We start from the raw sequence: 18,423 nt of genomic DNA, 5'->3' as shown, positions 1-18,423 counted from the left end.
ATAGGCTCAGGTTGTATATATGTGTAAATAAACCCTATATGATGAAGACACCACTGTCTCTGTTGTGCCTCATTTCCAAAACGAAACATGGACCTGGTGCCTGGAACTCTTGGAATCTCACACTGCTTGGAGATTTTGGTGGTGAGCAATGGTATATTAAATAAATAATGTTTAATTCTCTCACTCTATTACTACTACTACTTTTATTTTAATAACTTGCATTCCAGTCCATCAAAGATCGACCCAAGATGGCTCATAAAATTTAACAACAACTAAAACATTAAAACCACAGAATATAACATTTGGTGTCTTTGAGTGTGCATCCTGGTGTCTCTTGTTCCAACAGGGCCAGAACTTTGTAATAAGGTTTGTCACAGAGTTCCATGTTACTTAGAGCGGAAGCAGAATTGTCTGTACAAGGTCAGGGAGGCTATTTTGTCTTAATTGCTTGGAAACTTGTAAATGGTATATAAACTGATGACTGGGGATAATTCATGTCCTTTTTCTTCCTTTCCTCTTTGCCCCTTAGTGACTCAGCTTGCTTCAAAACTGATCTGCTTTGTGCTATGACTAGCCCAAGATGGCTCACCATTATTGTATTTCATTTATTAATAATCACATTCTAAACCACTGCCTCAAGGCGATTTACATATAAGGTAATGAAAAACAAGTTAAAAGCAGCTAAGGCTGCTCGCCCTCCCCTCCCAGCAATACACACTAAGCAGGGTTAAGGAACTGAGGGGGCTGGTAGAAAAGTCATGATGTGTAGACCTTTTATGGCTTGTGGTCTCTGAGCTAAAGGAAGCTTCTGAGAATTTTGCAAGACATAAACATTTAGGTCCACTTGTTGTACAAGTCAGTGACGCCTGCCTTTGGGGAAGTAGCCACATCTCACTTTTGAGGGAACAGCAAACAGTGCTAAGTGCCGAAACAGTTCTGGAGCGCTGGAGCTGTACTACACCACGAGAAAAGAACAAATGGCACGTCGGAGGCCAGGTAGGAACTGGACAGCAAAAAAAGAACCTTGAAGGGTTTGTGTGTGTGCACGTAGGCCTGTCTTCTCTACCTTGACCAGCGTTTGCTTTGATGGATTGGTCTACTTACTCTACAGAAAGAAGTGACGTTTGAAAAGGGAGACCAATACCAATTTAGAGGGTAATTATTAGGCCAACTATGTGGGCAGAACAGAGGCTTCATCAGGTTCAGCAAAAGCACAGTGTGAATGGGATGGAGCAGTGTGTGCTTGCTCTGCGAAATGAAGTAAAGAAGCAGCCTGACTATCCATGAGGATACCGGTCTCACCAGCATTCCTGGTTGACCTGCTTCCAACATTATGTGTTTCTGGTAGAGAAGCAGTGACTCATCCTGGCTTATTGATTTAATATTTGCCCCCAGTGTTTCTTGATGTCTAGCCCACTGTCTTTACTAAACAAAGCGCCCTTGTGATATAGCAGTTAAAGTGTTGAACTAGGACCTGGAAGACTAGGGTTCAAATCCCAAATCAGCCAGAAAGTTTACTGAGTGCCCTTGGGCCAGTCACCATTTCTTAGCCTGACCTACTGCATAGGATGTTTGTGAGAATAAAATGGGGGTGGGGAGAAGTGTGTCTGCCTCCTTAAGCTCCTTGGAGGGAAGGTAGGATATAAATGTGATGATGATACAAAGGACCACACTGTTTTTGAACACACCTCTGCAACCTGGCATGCATTCTCTTCCATGACCCACCCACCCACCCACCCACTCCTGGCTGCCTCTTTGAGATTATGATTTGGGCATTCTCTCTTGAGTTTCATTCTACTCTCTTTATCTCTGACTCTGGATGGAAAGGGAGGCTTTGGGTTAAACCTCTTCCGGATAATGTCTGTATGTCTGTCTCTCCCTGCCTCCCCCACCCACCCACCGCAATCTACCAAGTGTGACTGTGAAATAACACAGGATATCTAGAAACTGCCCTGTACATTGCATGTAGAGTGGGATATGAATGTTATACATAAAAAATAAAGTTTACCTCCACATAATATGAAATGGGTATCTGCAGTTAGTTTATTTAGATGTTTCTTTATCTTTCACTGTATGGTCTCAGGGTGGTGTACAGTGTATTAAAACTCACCAATACATATTTCTAAAACATATTTAGTCTAAAGCAATAACCAGTATCAAAGGTTACCTATATCTCTACCTGGATTTTATTTATATTATGGGTTGTATCCAGCTTCTCATTTCACATGAGGACTTCAGTTTCACTCTCTTCCCCTTGCTTGGCCCCCAGTTCCCACACTCAGCCTTGGAAAACAAATTTGGGGCAGTGCAGGAGGCACGTGAGAAGAGGAGAAGGAGGAGAAGTGCCATTCTACTTACGGAAGTTGTTCTGCATGCACAGTGATTTAGCTGGCTGCAACTGTAGCATTCTTTGATAAGGCATGCCAGACAGGAAGAGATGTAATAAGGAAGCGCTAGCACTGCTGTGAGAGCAGCTTAAAAATGGAATTTATATATATTTAAGGTAGGTGTGTGCTTGTATCATTTTACCCAGCCTTCCAAAACAAAAACCATAGTAACACATAAGGCAGTGGCCAACTAGATTACATGATTAGTTTGTTACCCTAGAATCAATGGGATGTATGGAGCACCATCTCCCCGGTTTGTTCCCTGCCCTCCCTTGCAACATATGCTTAATGAGATCATGGTGATATGGGCAGGAAAGCCATGTGAAGTATACTGCGTCTGGCTGGGACTCAACTTTGCAGAGGTTCTACTCATAGAAGGCAAGAGATAGAAAGCAGTTCCTATAAAGAGGCAACAGAATGGCCAAATAATAAAAAGAAATTTTGGCTCAGCTTACAACCAGAGGCATACATTTCCTGTTCACCTTTTCTTTCTCCTTTCTATAAGCTATGCATACTTGCCAGATGTATTTTCAGGGAGCTTAGGAATTTTATAGGCAGACTCTGTAGTTTTTAACTGATGTGTTTCTTTCCTGCTCATATGCTAGTATTACAATATGTATTTTATTTGTTTTACTATCAGGTGTTTTTTGTCACTATCCCCCGCCCTGAGATCATGTGAAGAAGGGTTTCCTCTTGTGGATTCTAACCTCACATACATAGGATCACAGGTTTGGAAGGGATCCATGAGTATCGTTCAGACTGACTCCCCTCAAACCTATAACAATATAAAATAATGCCCTATTTGCTTTGATGGTTATAATTACAGTGGTACCTCAAGTTACAGACACTTCAGGTTACAGATGCTTCAGGTTACAGACTCCGCTAACCCAGAAATAGTACCTTGGGTTAAGAACTTTGCTTCAGGATGAGAACAGAAATTGTGCGGTGGTGGCGCGGCAGCAGCAGGAGGCCCCATTAGCTAAAGTGGTGCTTCAGGTTAAGAACAGTTTCAGGTTAAGAATGGACCTCCAGAATGAATTAAGTTCTTAACCCGAGGTACCACTGTACAAGAAGCCTGTGTTTAGTGTTTTGGCTGGTGAACTCAAAGGCACACTAGCTAATTGTCAGTCTGCAGGAAGAACCTTGCTCTACTGTGTATTTCTCTCCTCCAATGCACCCTTTTTCTGTCACACATCTTTTCCCTTGTCCATCCCTTTCCATAGCATTTTCTTTTTTTAAAAAAAAATAATTTTTATTAATTTTCGACAAACAAAAGTACAAACAAAAACATATAAACTGACTTCCCCAAACCTCCCCTTCGCTGCATCCTTATTTTATCAATTTTTTTAGCATTCTTTCATCCAATTCTTAAATATCTTTCTTATTAAAGTTTATCAAATTCAAATTTTACAACTGTAATTCCTTGTGTCTAATCCCTTGACATCTTAGCATTCCATAATATTACAAACGTCCTTAAGATAAATTTTAAATTTTTCCCAGTCCTCTTCCACCGACTTTCTCCTCTGGTCTCGAATTCTGCCGGTCATCTCCGCCATCCATAGCATTTTCTGTCTCACTCCTGCACACATGCTGTGAGTGGGGCAGTGGGTGGCTTACAGCTTGCAATAGATGAATCTGTCAATTTCTGTTTCTCAGTTTCTAATTTATTGAATCTTAAATTCACTTCTCCGCTCTTCTGCATCAGTTTAAGGTTTGTTTGTTTTTTAACAAAAAATTAACATCATGAACATTCATTTGTATCATAATTTGTTTTGGAGAAAGATCGTAAATTTGATGCTTCTTAAGAGTGGGAGAAGTTACGGTTACATTCATTTGCATTCTAGTGTGAATTTCTCCTAATGGACACATTCATGCATGCAATTTTGCCAAATATACACATGCAAACAGCACTCCTTGAGAACATAACACAGGAAGAGCCCTTGGCCAAAGTCCCATCTAGTCAAGCATCATCTTCCCCACTGTGGCCAACCAAATAATAATAATAATAATAATAATAATAATAATAATAATAATAATAATATACGGTATGCCTTCCATCCAGAGGCATAGTGAGGCATCTAATCATAAGCCTGCATTTTTATCAAAGCTTCTATATATTTCAATCAAGGCTTGTATTTAAAAATGAGCTTAAAAAAGGATTTTCAAATGTTTCATGCCAGGCAAAAGACCAGCTGCCTAAAAGAACCTTGGCAAGATGTTTTTCCTCCTAAGACAAGAAGGGCCCCATTGATTTATAGTAGAAAAACAATTCTCAAAGTCATAAAAAGGGAGAATTACATATGCTGCCCCAAGGCTGAGAAAACACCATTAGGAATGGGGGAAGATAATACCAATGTGCCTCCCAGTAAAATGAGCCAGATCTTCTTTCTAAGGTTGAAAGGCCAGGAGCAAATGGAAGGAAAAACATTTAGCTAGAAAGAAAGAGAGCATTTTTGGGGAAGTCTCTTCTAAAGCTGTTTCTTAAACTGAGAGAGTTAAAAGGTTAAAATGTGTTAAATGTTGGAAAGGCAACTGGCTTGGCAGAAGAAGCAGCTTCTTCCTATTTTATTTTGAGGCTGGAGAGGAGGGGGAAAGGGGGAGGTGCAAACTGAAGAGGCTTCTTTTAAAAGCTGTGTTTTATTGAGTTCCTTCCTTTTCACTTTGAGAAGCTTTATTCTTTTAAGAGGCTACCTATGATAAATGTATGAAATATATTAGCTTAAATATATTGGCTTAAATGTAATTATGCAAAGGATTTAAGGAATGCTAGATTCTTATTTCATATGGTTGTAAGAGTTGTATTTATCCTGAAATTAAGTCAGCCACCAGCCCCCCCCCTGCCAGACAGAAGACGCCATCCAAGCAGTCTTGATATATAGTTGTCAGGCATTTTGTTTAGAAACATTAAATGAAGGAAATCTTTCAATGTTGATGTGAAACTCAAGATCCTTGACATCTGTTGAACATAAAAATGTAAGATTAAACCATTTGTTTTAGAAGGCAATAGGGCAAGAAGGGCAAGAGGTGAGCTGGTAATTAAGATTCCATGTAAGATATATTATTACTTATTTGTCATTTATATATAGCTCTTTGTCTCCCATATAAGGGCAAGGAAGTGGGTGTATCTTTTGTGGGTGTATCTTTTGTGATTGGCTCTAGCAAACAGCCAATAGGAATTTCAACCAGGCTGATTGGACAGAGGCAGCCACAGGAGGAGCAAAGGGGGCTGGATTAAGGGAATATAAGTGCTGGCCAGAATGGCAGGAGGCAGGCCAGAGCTTGGTAACCACGTACCACTGAGCCTCTTATTTATTTGTCTGACAAATAAATTACTATTTTAATTTCTCTATTGCTGCGTTGAATATTTCATTCCAGCTAAGCGTTAACCACAAGCAGGGTGCTACAATAGTTGGGGGGGGGGGGCTAGCCAGATTGTTTTGCCCCAGGTGAAGCCTCCAGAGGGGTGCCATTAAGGCTCCTAGGGGTGCCATTAAGGCTCCTAGCCTGTGTGTGTGTGTACGCATATGTGTGTTTGGTGCGTGTGCCAAACTGGGTATTTGACCCTGGTGAAATAAAGCCTGGGTTCGCCCCTGTGCCCATCTGCCTGGATTGCCCAGCCACTCTAGGCAACTCCCAACAGAAAACATTAAAACCACAATACAACATCACACACTTAAACCTTTGGCCCCCAGCCGTGGTGGAGCTTCAAGCTCGGGGGGGGGGGGCGAGAGCAGGCACGCATCCCAGGGGGCGTGGTGCACCACCCGCAGGGGTGTGGCATGTGCCCTGGGGCCGTGGCGCACTGCCTGCAGGGGCATGGCACCCAGCGCTGGATGAGGGGGCAGCCGCGATGGCACCCCAGCCGGATCGTACCACCAGGATCTTGCGCTCCCCCCCGCACCCCTGTTCCTTCACCAGTGGCCCCCAGACTAAGGAAGGTTCCCCAGCCCCAATATAGAGGGTGCCCTCCTGAACACCCTCATACATCTGCGAAGCCCAGAAGCAGAACATGAATGCTGAAGCACTCTCCCATTGTGCTCCTGAGCAGCTAGTATTCAGAGGCATGCTGCCTGTGGTACTGGAGTTAATATACAGCCACCATAACTAGTAACCATTAATAACCTTATCTTTCATTAATTTCTCTAATCCTCCTTTAAAGCAAACCAAGCCCTTCATATATCTTATGGTATTGAATTCAAGGGGAATAATTCAATGTTGCACAAAGCCAATAGTTTCAACATTTGGGCTTCCCAGGAGGAATGATCTTCATTCTTCTCCTCGCACGCACTGTTCGGGGGGGAGGGTGTTTCTCCTGGCACCCCTCAGTGACCCAATTTTGAGGCATGTGGATGGGAGCAGGGCGGGGAAAGCACCATTTAACAAGTAGAAGTTCTTGCATTGCTTCCACGGATGAGACTCTTTGTTGAATCCTGTTCCATGGTTTTAACTACCTTTTTTTTGCTCTATAAAACTCACTTTTTCCCTCCTAAAAATTATGGGGAAATGTGTGTACGTCTTATGGAGCGAATGCAGGCTGCGCAGCTTTCGCTGTGCAGCGATCCCACTTGCTGTTCTGGCTTCTGGGATTCAGAATATTTGTTTTCTTGTTTTCCTTCTCCAAAAACTAGGTGCGTCTTATGGTCTGGTGACTCTTATAGAGCGAAAAATACAGTATATGCTGTGTGAAGAAGTACTTCCTTTTATATCTTCCAATGTTTAGCTTCATTGGATAGCCCCAGGCTCTAGCATTAAAAAATACTAAGATACTCTCTTCACTTTCTTCATACCATGAAGCACATGTCTTTATACACGTCTATCACTTTCCACATCTTCTAAACTGAAAAACCCAAAATGATGTAACTTTTCTTCATAGGGAAGTTGTTCCACCCTCTCCATTGGTTGGGCTTTTCTGAAACCTTTTCAGTCCCCAATATTCTTTCTGATGTGTTGTGACCAGAACTGTACTGTATATCGTATTCCTAGTGCAGTCACATCATAGATTTGTATAAGGGCTTTATGATGTTGACAGTTAATCTGTTTCCTAATGAGCCCAACACAGAATTTACTATTTTCATAACTGCTGCATGTTGGGGTTCAACATTTTCATTTAACCATCCACCAAGGCCTTGAAATTCCTGGTCAGTTACCCCCACTTCAGACTAGATTAGTATATAAGTGAAGTTATAATTTTTTGCTCCAGTGTGCAAAAGTTAGTTGTTTTTGCTTTAAGAAATAAAAACAAGATAATTACTAATTCCCATTGAAGTGTTCTGTGTCAACTTTGCACACCTGTATCAGTGAGCAACCTAGCACAGAGATGTGGATTTAACGTTGTTGGTTAGCCATGTAGTAAACAGTTGCATTATATGAGAATATGAGGGCTGGGGAAAGAAGCGGAATAATTTTTTTTAACTTATTACCTACTCTACCCCAGCTCATAGAACATTCTCCCAAGGATCAAACAAGTGGGATAGTGACTGTTCTCATAGTAATCATTCTCATACCTATTAGAATACCTCAAGCAAAGCAATCCAATGGTGGCCACACATGGAGGAAGCAATGCATCTCTCACTGGAACTATGCTACATTTCCGTGGTGATGCATACAATCATAGGATGTGGTGGTTTTTTGGAGGGGGGTTAACCTGTGTTTGTGTTGAAACATCACTGAAAAGTTGAGTGGTCCCATTGGCTCTTACAAAATTTGCTCCATACAGCTGGGGCTACAAAGCTATCTGAATGGGGCCTTTTACCAGATTTGGATCTGGCCTCTGTGATACTGATCTCATAGACACTAAGGGGATCCATTTCCCATGTGCTTCATTTATTTTAGGCATTTGTACCCTGCTCTTGAGAAGCTTTCTAGAGAGGCTTACATAAAATCAAAACAAAACACTCCCTGCTTGTAGGCTTGCAGTCTTAAAAACACAGACACACAAGGGGAAAGCGACAAGGAGAGAAGAGAAAAAGCAAAACTCAGGCACCAGTTTCTAGGCAGCTGTTCCTATATTGACTATTATTTTGTTCCATGTGGCTTTGTACATGGCCTTACCCATATGGAGAAGAAATACTTGCTAGGTGGTACACAGCCACTTCGGCAGTTGTGGCAGTAGTTTTTCCAGCCACTCACAGCTACAACTCTCACTATCCTGGTTTGCTACCTGGACCTAAGCCATGGTTTGGCTTAGCATGATGTCTAAACTTGGATTCCTGGGTTCCCTCACTTCAGTCAAGCTACAGGCTGTAGTCAAGGTTTGTTCTCTGCTTATCACTCATAGGCTTGTCTCAGTGGCAGATTTAGGTTTGATGAGGCCCTAAGTTACTGAAGGTAATGAGGCCCTTTATATGTCCAGCTGTCCTTTGTCAACCACAAATTGTCACTGTTTTTTGTGTTGAATATATGCTATATGGTAATTTATGGACCTAATAGGTCCATACACAACACAAACACTGTTGCTGTATGTAGGTTTTATTTTATTTGTTTTTTTCGTCTTATATTTTGGAAACGTACATCCAGTTTTTTTCCTTTAAATTTTTTTGGGGCCCCCAAGAGAGTGGAGCCCTAAGCTATAGCTTGTTTAGCTTATACATAAATCCGGCACTGGTTTATCTGGGGGAGACAAGCAACATGCCCAAGTTTGCATGTAACACCAAACCAAACCATGGGTAAGCTCTGAGTAATGGAGCAGCTGCTGGACTGGAGGAGGAGTGAAATAGCTGCAGTTTTTGCTGTGAATATCAGCATGCTGTCTTGATCACGTACAGCCATAAGAACTGGGTCACTGTGTACTTTCTAAGTCACATTACATATTTTTATACATGGCCATTTTGCATAAACTAGTGGTGTCCAAACGTTTTTCAAAGAGGGCCAGATTTGATGAAGTGAAGGGCCGTGACTGCCAACCAAAGGGCCAACCAAAGTTGTTGACCTTTTTTTAGGATTGAAGTTGTTGAGCTTCTTTTAGGGTTGGAGTTGTTGAGTTTCTTTTAGGACTGGAGGTTTTTTTAGGATTTTACCCCAGGAAATAAACTGCCACAGGGACCGGATTAGGCCCCCGAAACAGACTTTGGACATGCCTGGCATAAACAGAATACAGTAAATGATGATTTTCAAAGGGTGTGTGGATTTTAATACCACCCCTTAGCTACTGTTTCTTTCTCTAGATTCCATAGAAAGTCTGACCCCATCTGAAAGGGATTATGAGAATGTTGTACCTCCCCATTTGCTGAGATGGCAACAACCAACCCCACAGCAAACACAGAAAGCAGATACAGGTAAGTGATTCTTAACAGCACAATAATGTCCATGGCCTCAATCTGGTTTGGGGATTGGGAAGAAGCCAATGCATGCGCTGTGGAAATGCCTGTGAGGTCTCACCCTATCACCCCATCCAAAAGGCCCACTAGAACCTGTTTAAATAATTGCTCACCTAGATCATTTCCAGGTAAATAAATAAACTATCCTATTGGGGGAGTTAAAGCCATATATTGGGGGAGGTAAAGCCATTCGTATAGTTAAAGCCACGGTTTTCCCAGTACTGATGTATGGAAGTGAGAGCTGGACCATAAAGAAGGCTGATTGCCGAAGAATTGATGCTTTTGAATTATGGTGCTGGAGGAGACTCTTGAGAGTCCCATGGACTGCAAGAAGATCAAACCTATCCATTCTTAAGGAAATCAGCCCTGAGTGCTCACTGGAAGGACAGACCATGAAGCTGAGGCTCCAATACTTTGGCCACCTCATGAGAAGAGAAGACTCCCTGGAAAAGACCCTGATGTTGGGAAAGATGGAGGGCACAAGGAGAAGGGGACGACAGAGGACGAGATGGTTGGACAGTGTTCTCGAAGCTACAAACATGAGTCTGACCAAACTGCGGGAGGCAGTGGAAGACAGGAGTGCCTGGCATGCTCTGGTCCATGGGGTCACAAAGAGTCAGACACGACTAAACAACAAATTAGGGGAGTAGGTTAATGCAGATCATGAGCTGAGTGACCACACCATGTTGACATCTTTCCAAGGCCTTCATTATTTTTAACCAATAGGATGTTTCGTTAAATGACTCACTGATGCTGATAGGTCAGCTTCATGCAGAAAGGTAGAATGGATGTGTCCTTGAGCGATACACCTCCCTTAAACTAAGGCTGTGTGCACACTGTACCTTTATAGCACATTCAAAACATCATTTTCATATAAGCAGCATTTTTTTTTTCCTAGACAGAATGGTGCCGGAACGTACCTCCCTCAGATGACCCACCCCAGAAGCCCTCCTTCTCCTGCTTTGAACAAACACCATCTATTACAGATCATATATCAGGATGCCTGGTGCTTATCTGCCTGCTGTACACATTAGGCTCATCTGTCCTTTCAGAAGGATTGAGCCTAGAAGACAAGGAAATTGATGGTCTGAGGCACCACTTAACAGGCCCATGGAGAGTTTGTCTGAGGCACAGGGCAGGATTCTTGATAGAATAAAACTATAAACAAAAAAGCAGCCAGTCCCTGCCCACCCCACCTTCAGCTGGCTTAGGCCTCTGAGGCCCAGGGCAAGTATACCCACCTGTGTCCCTCCCTCTGCAGGGGCCTGTCAATATACATTAGGGGGGTTCACCCCAAGTATCACCCTCCACCACCCCACCTCATCTTTGAACTACAGATCCCACAATCTCCCATCCACAGCAGGTGTAGTGGGGGGAGGAAGTGGGCTGCACTTAAGCATGTCATCTCATATACACATGCCTTTTACATATGTACAGGTCACATCTGGCCCCTTACTCTGTGATACCAGCTATTTCTCTGTGTGTGCTATAACAGTCACTCTTATTGGTTATCTGCAGGTGTGCCCACACCCACCAGATTTACTGATCATACGGACTGCTGTTGTCGAAGAGCTTCTATCGTCACCCTCTACATCTTGGTGTTTGTTTCCTTGTTAATAGCGTCAGCTGCCTTTGTGCTGGCCTTTCTGAAATGTAAGTTCAACAGAGGACCCGGAAGGGCACATCATCCTATGCCGCTGGTCATTTTAGTCCAAACATTCTCAAACTTTATACTGTGAGAGGAACTGTTAATGTGCCACAGGAAACAGACTAAAAAAAAATAGGATTCCTGCTAGCCTAAAGTACCCACTCCCAGAGGAGGAAGCCCACTGTCTTTCCTCATTATATACAGTTCTTGCCTTCTTCCATTCAACCCCACCAGAATGGGGCAAGTCATGTTACCACACCTTTCTGCATTGTCTGATCAGTCACTGCTAATGCAGCAGGCCCAGAGCCACTCAGATGGAAATGCAGCAGTTGGGCTTCTTGCATGGGTAAAGGAAGTTCTCACTCTTAGCATGCTCATGTATGAACCCTTCTTGGATGTAAGAATGAAATGTACCTTCAGCTTCTCTCCAGAAAGAAGTGCACTTATCAGAAGTTCATGAGGCATTGTACTAATTGATGTTAGGGCAAAAGGTGTGTTGTGAGAAGGAGTGGAGAAAATGTGGCACCCTCTTGGTTCGGCACCCAGTGTGGACAAACCGGTTGAGTACCCTTAAATCCGCCTCTGTCTATGGCCTTCCTGATGCTGTTGGCCTCCAACCTTTGTCAGCCCCAGCCAGCATGGCAAGTGGTTAGGGTGATGGAAGTTGTACTCTACTAGCATCTAGAGGGCCACAGGTTCATCATCTCTGATACACAGAATCAAAGCCTTTTGCTGTGGGCAGCTGATGTGGTCACTTCCTGATGTGATTTTCATGGGACTATTGTGTATGTGAGAAGTTGTCAAGCACTGGTTGATTAAATATTCAAATGCAGATTAGAGGATAGCTAGCTGCCTTGCGTTTCTGAGGATAGTTCAGCTATGTTGCTGTAGCACCGGCATGTACACTGGAAGAACAGTAGCCAAGCTGTTAGAGGGAAGATGGTGTTAGGAGCTCTACAGCCCAAAGGAATAGAGGAAAGACAGGGCTGAATTATAGGTTAAATCCACAGCCTGTTGTGACAATTCATGGGCAATGGATCAAAACTTTATGTACTCTCTGCTGGGCTGGGTAGAATACATTTGTAATATATAAATGTGCAAATATCCACAGCATTAAGCACTGAACAGTATAGAACGGGGAGCCCAGTTTTGGATGGATGTGTATGACTAGCAAGCTATGCTAAGATCTGGAGCTTTCATGACTATTACATAGAATTGTTTCAGTACCATGGTTTCTTATCCCAGGGCTCTGTGTGTTTCAGTTATTCCTCAGTGTCCAGGGGACTTTCAGAAGTATCAAACAAAGTGCCTTTACATCTCCACTCATAAACATACTTGGGCAGAGGCACGGAGGGACTGCAGTAGGCGAAGTGCGCCCCTGGCAACGGCTGAAGCGGTGAGCATTGGTGAATTTCCTGGAACTAACCTTGCATAGAGAATTAATTAGATTTCAGTGATGCAGGACACACACACACACACACACACACACACACACACACACACACACACTGTTCTTCCCATTCTTGATCCTCATAGTTTTCTGTGATGGTCCATCTGCTACTCAGTTTCTTTACTTAAGCAACTTTATATCACAAATAAGAACAAATTCAAGCTGAGTGCTAATCCACACTTCTGCTTGAAGTATGACTTTCCTTGATCTGGACAGTAAAGTTCTGTTGATGTAGCCTAGAATAGCATTAGCTGGTTTCTGTTGTTGTTGTTGTTGCTGCTGCTGCTGCTGGCTCATGTTAAGCTGTTGTCTACTAAGACCTCTGGATACTTTTCATATGTACTACAGTGGTACCTCGGGTTACAAATGCTTTGGGTTACAAACACTTCGGGTTACAAACTCTGCTAACCTGGAAGTAGTACCTTGAGTTGAGAACTTTGCCCCAGGATGAGAACAGAAATCACGTACCAGTGGCGCAGCAGCAGCGGGAGGCCCCATTAGCGAAAGCGCGCCTCAGGTTAAGAATGGTTTCAGGTTAAGAACGGACCTCCGGAACGAATTAACTTTATAACCCAAGGTACTACTGTACTGGCAAGCCAGGTGTCCCCCATCTTATATTTGTGCAGCTGATTCTTCCTGTCTAAGTGTAGAACTTTACATTTGAGCCTATTGAATTTAATTATGTTAGTTTGGGCCCATCTTGAATCCTGATTCTGCCTTCTGTGGCATTGGCTCCCCTTCCCAGTTTGGTGTCACCTGCAAATTGGATGAGCATCCCCTTAATTCCTTCATCTAAGTTGTTTATAAAGACATTGAAGAACCATGGGCCCGGCACAGAACCCCATGGCAACCCACTTGTCCCTTTTTTCCAGGATGACGAGGAACCATTAGTGAGCACTCAGTCAGTCAATCTCATTTAGTTTGTTAAATTAGAGGTGCAGTTGCTATAGTCCAGAGCTATCTCAGAGGTCCTAATTTGGAGGGTAACTTGCAGTTCCTTTTTAGTGCTGCTTATACTCTTCGGAGTGAGGGGGAGGGCAAAGAGCAGACTCTGATCTGACCTTTCCTGCTTTCCGAAGACAGTTCAGAAACTTCAGCAAGTGCAGCTAGGTTGCTCACCAGAGCAAGATGATTTGAGCATATTACTCCGATCTTGGTCTGACTGCACTGGCTACCAGTTAGTTTCCGGGCCCAATTCAAAGTGCTGGTTTTGACCTATAAAGCTTTAAACGACTCAGGACCACAACACCTCAAGGACCGTCTCTTCCCATATGAAACTACCTGGACCCTGAGATCATCTTCTGAGGCCCTTCTTCATGTGCCTCCACCTTGAGAGGTCAGGAGGGTGGCAACATGAGAACGGGCCTTCTCTACAGTGGCTCCCCATCTGTGGAATGCTCTACCCAGGGACTTTCGCCTGGCACCTTCATTATATACCTTTAGGTGCCAGGCAAAAATGTTTCTTTTTAACCATGCCTTTGGTTGATCTGATTGACATCCTATGCCCTTTTAAAATGTGGCTCTCTTATGGGGGGATGTGTTATTGGGTTGTTGTTTTTATTGTGGTTATATATATATTGTGGTTTTTATGTTTATCTTTTCTGTGAACCACCCTGGAACCTCCGGGTATAGGGTGGTATATAAATTCAATAAAATCATCATCATCATCATCTCTCCTTAGATCAAGGATCTGAACCTTGGAAATAATTCTGAATACTGGGTTGACAACCCTGAAGGAGAACAGAATAAATCGATTGGCAGGTAAGTAAGCTTCATTTACTGTTGTTGGCCTCCTCTCCAAATTCCTATCTGCTCACAAGAATTTTATGACCACATGAAGCTGCAAATGTGTGCTGCACTTTTCAAAAGAGAACATTATGAAATCAGCTGACAAGGGTCACATCATGGGCTGTAGGTATCCATTAAGCTCCAGAAGAAAGAGAGAGACAGTACAAAGACCAGTGTGGGCTAGGTAGAGCAATTATATGAATGCCAGTGTATACAACCTTTAGTTTGTGTGATGAATTCACCACAAGTTTATTTTCCCCAGAGATCCTGGGAATGCTGCATCATGTACAACACAAGATTCCATCTCAGGGCCCATCCTGCTTCTTGTCCTGTGCCTAGAAAACATGGCTCTGAGTGATTTTCTGCTGGTCCCATGCTTTCTAGGCATAAATCTAGTGGTTTTGCCTTTGCCCTGCCACTTTCCCCCAGAAAACCTGCTCTTTAGCTCTAATTCAGAGCAAGCAGAAGTATGGATGAGCCTTCAGTATATCTCAGTTTTCTTGAGAACCCCTACTAGTGTGGGTTAAGCCCTGGATATGGCAAGCTGTAATTTTGACTAACCAAAGCACTCAGAAAGCTGGTCCGTCATATCAGAATTCTCCAGAGGAGTCTATATATGGAGAAATTGTCACATTAAAAATACTGAGAACCAAGCCTTTAGGTGGGCACCAAATGTTATTCGAGAGATGACAAACCTACCAGTGCTTCCCTAAGTAAAACTTGTCATACTAGGTACTGTAATTGTTTCCACCTCCTGATGTTTCTGTAGGAACTTACAGCACAGACCTGTAAAGGTTAAGGGGTTCAGTGTCAATCGAAACCCCCAAACTGATAGGCTGTCACCACTCCTGTTAACAGTCCACCCCCAACTCAGACCCGGGAGATGCCAGACTCCTGCAAGATTCCAGGAAATAAGAACTAAAACGCTACTCTCTGCTGTGTGTAGCCTCCAGCAGAACAAAACACTTACATGTTAGCCCAGTGTGACCAAAGAGATCTAAGGCACCGGTTTAGATCAAGGCAAGTTTCCAAACAACCACATAAAAGTATAGCATATATTGAAGATTTCTAAAAGAGCAGAATGAGAACCCTGTTAACCAATTAGAATGAGAGATTTTACAGTTGGTAGGAAGTGCTGATCAGTTAGGAAGGGGATTGGCCAACCAAAGGAAGCCAGTTCTCCTTGATATCACATCATTGAGGCTTATCATATCCACCAAGGGAAATTTTATCATTAGCATTTGCCAACAATCCAGTGAGGTGTGACAAGTTGTGTGAATGGAGCCAACCTCCTTCTGATGTTTCATGTCAGATGGAGAGCAGTGGTGGTCCATCTTCTGTGCGTGTGATGCTTTCGACATGAGTTGTTCTCTCCTAGGCAATGGAGTACAGAGTTTCTAGATGTAGATGTAGATTCTCCTAAAGTGATTGAGAGGAGGAGAGACTGGATTTTTTTGTTACCTGTGCAGTGAATCAGCATATTCAAACCTAATAAATCCTTCATCTGGACCTTCCTTTAAGGCCACTTCCACCCTATTTTCACTGGAATTGCCTCCTTTGTTCACTAATTTTTTATGTATAAATTTCATTTGTAATGACAGCCCATGTGAGCTCCTCTACTGTCTTCCCAATTTATTCAGACCTGATAAGGGCCTCTTTTTGTTGTAAAATACAATTGCAGCATCAGTCTGTCTAGTGTGGACTGGCAAAGTGCTATGGAGAGTACTTTTGAGTTATTGTACCTTTTTAATTAGTCACATCCTCCTAATTAGTTGATTCCTTTTCAGTCACTATGGCCATGACTTTCATGAATTGTTCTTCATAAGTCATTTCCTGTTCCCTGCAAATTACAGGAGTGGAGGAGTTTATTGTCGTTAATTGGTTGTATTTATGTTAGACACTTTGAGTGTTTCATTTTGGAATTGGAGAGCTCAGATGGAAATGCTCCAATAAAATGAATTAGTAATATATAGTGGAACTTTGCCCAATGAAAACAGCGTTATCTAAAGTGTCATGTAGGACCACCGTTTTAATTCTGCTTCCAACTGATTGCAGAAAGGCAATGAATGCCTCACCAGTGCTAAAGGGTCCTGATCAGTTGAAAGCAATCTACGTGTCCTTGTGTGTTCCTTAACTGACACTTGTAGAATTGGGTCATTCTTTCCCAGTAAAAATGAAGCATGTTATTCTTTCTTTATAGAACTCGGAAGACAGAAAATGAAAATTGTACATTTGTCTGCTGGAAAAACAATACGATTGCTCCTTCACAAACTTCTTGCACCCATCCTTTGCATTACATTTGTGAAAAATATCAAGCATAAGAAACAATATATTTCCATGTTACTTTGTAAGCTTTATATTGTCATTTGTGAAAAATTATGGCATGTAGCTGTAATGTGCTCGTCTATGTATGTGCTCTGTTCATAGTTTCAATGTACGGCGGACTTTGCACTTCTATGGCCAGTTGCACAGGAATATGTCTCACATGGCTGTTATAGTGCTATGGAAGTATATCTCCAGAGCAGAAACAAAACAGCCAATTTTGAGGTGGGCAAACAGCTGAGAATGGTCTTTTTTAAAATTTGGTATAACACTAAAGAGCAGGTGTGTCTGCTTGTGGCGAACAGCTCTTGGTCTTCTTGTGTGTGTTTGTGCAGAGACTTTGCATCTTGTCTTCCACCACATCACTGTTGGGGGCAGAAATGGATCATGCTCTAAAAACTGAAAAAAGAAAGAAAAGGAAGTAAACAGGAAATGGGAAGAGCGAGAGAGAGAGAGCATTAAATATGGCTTTAAATAGCACAAGCATGTCACGAGAACAAGGGAACAGCAAACTGAAAAACAGTTCCAAAAGTGGATTTCAGCCAGAAAAAAAAGATGTTAGAAATGTGCCTCAGTAATAAGAGGGAAATCAGAGAAAATTGCCTCGCTGCTCAACTGGCAATGTGAACTAATATTGAAAATACGATAGAAGAAAGAGGAAAAAGAGGGAAAATGTTCAGTGCTGGCTTTGATTCGGCCTTTCTAAAGTTCAGGATATGACTGGATGATTATGCAAATGTGTAATAATAAGGGAAGGCAAAGAATGAAAATGAAAATACAGAAGAAGAAGCTCAAATTATACTTACCTGATTTCAAGGAATTGAGCTGAGCCTAAAGTAATACACTGTTGTGTATGGAACTTGCTTGAGAAATGCTGAGTTAAAGATAGACTAATCTCACAGTTTTGGTTTCTTCTCATTTCAAATTTTTCCAATCTTAATTCACCCTTATTTCTGCATCAGTTTGTAAATATTTTTAAAGTTCATGAAAAATTATTTGCATTTTCCTGTGCTTTTCTCCTGATGTGTTTTGGATGCAGTTGTGCCCAGCATATGCATTTTTGCCAGCATATTCCCTAATATGCTATTATCACTAACACATATTTTTAATGTCTGCATTCTTTTACATACTGTTGTTATTGTTGTTAGAGAACTGCATCACAAAAGTGCAAATTTCAAAGGGTAGCTGTGTCTTGTGCTTGTGTACTGGGTCTAGAAGTCTGGATTGGGTAGATTTACTTCACTATGCAAAGTTTGATCTTCGCCCTTCAAACTAGGTCAAATTACAAATGCAAACACTTATTGACTGGCATAAACTGAGAAGTATTTCAAATGAATAAGATAGTAGCAATAACGATTGGATTCTGAGTACACTGGTACCTTGGTTCTCGAACCCAATCTGTTCTGGAAGTCCGTTCGCAAACCAAGGCATGGCTTCTGATTGGCTGATTGGCCCTGGAAACAATGCCGACAGCCAAAATGGACGTTCGGCTTCCAAAAAACGTTCGCAAAC

The 18,423-nt window shown here is 42.4% G+C and overlaps 1 protein-coding gene and 1 long non-coding RNA gene across 2 annotated transcripts; both read left to right on the top strand.

Moving 5' to 3' along the window:
• Positions 1-838: 838 nt before the first annotated feature.
• Positions 839-13,721, top strand: LOC309336382 (uncharacterized protein; the record flags this gene model as incomplete). The annotated part of the gene is made up of 5 exons (XM_081851999.1): positions 839-996; positions 9,551-9,661; positions 11,222-11,356; positions 12,614-12,747; positions 13,674-13,721. The coding sequence occupies exons 1-5, from the start codon at positions 978-980 to the stop codon at positions 13,719-13,721; spliced, it is 447 nt and encodes a 148-aa protein (XP_081708125.1). The 5' UTR covers positions 839-977.
• Positions 13,722-14,467: 746 nt separating this feature from the next.
• Positions 14,468-17,906, top strand: LOC309335272. The gene is made up of 2 exons (XR_014153435.1): positions 14,468-14,562; positions 16,790-17,906. It is a non-coding gene; the product is annotated as an uncharacterized lncRNA (long non-coding RNA).
• The last annotated feature ends 517 nt before the right edge of the window (positions 17,907-18,423 follow it).

The sequence above is a fragment of the Podarcis erhardii genome (genome assembly GCF_964252035.2).
Source record: "Podarcis erhardii genome assembly, chromosome: 2".
In the NCBI taxonomy this organism is placed as follows: Eukaryota; Metazoa; Chordata; class Lepidosauria; order Squamata; family Lacertidae; genus Podarcis; species Podarcis erhardii.
The sequence above is the reverse complement of the archived record's forward strand: the minus strand, read 5'-3'. Positions and strand labels throughout refer to the sequence as shown.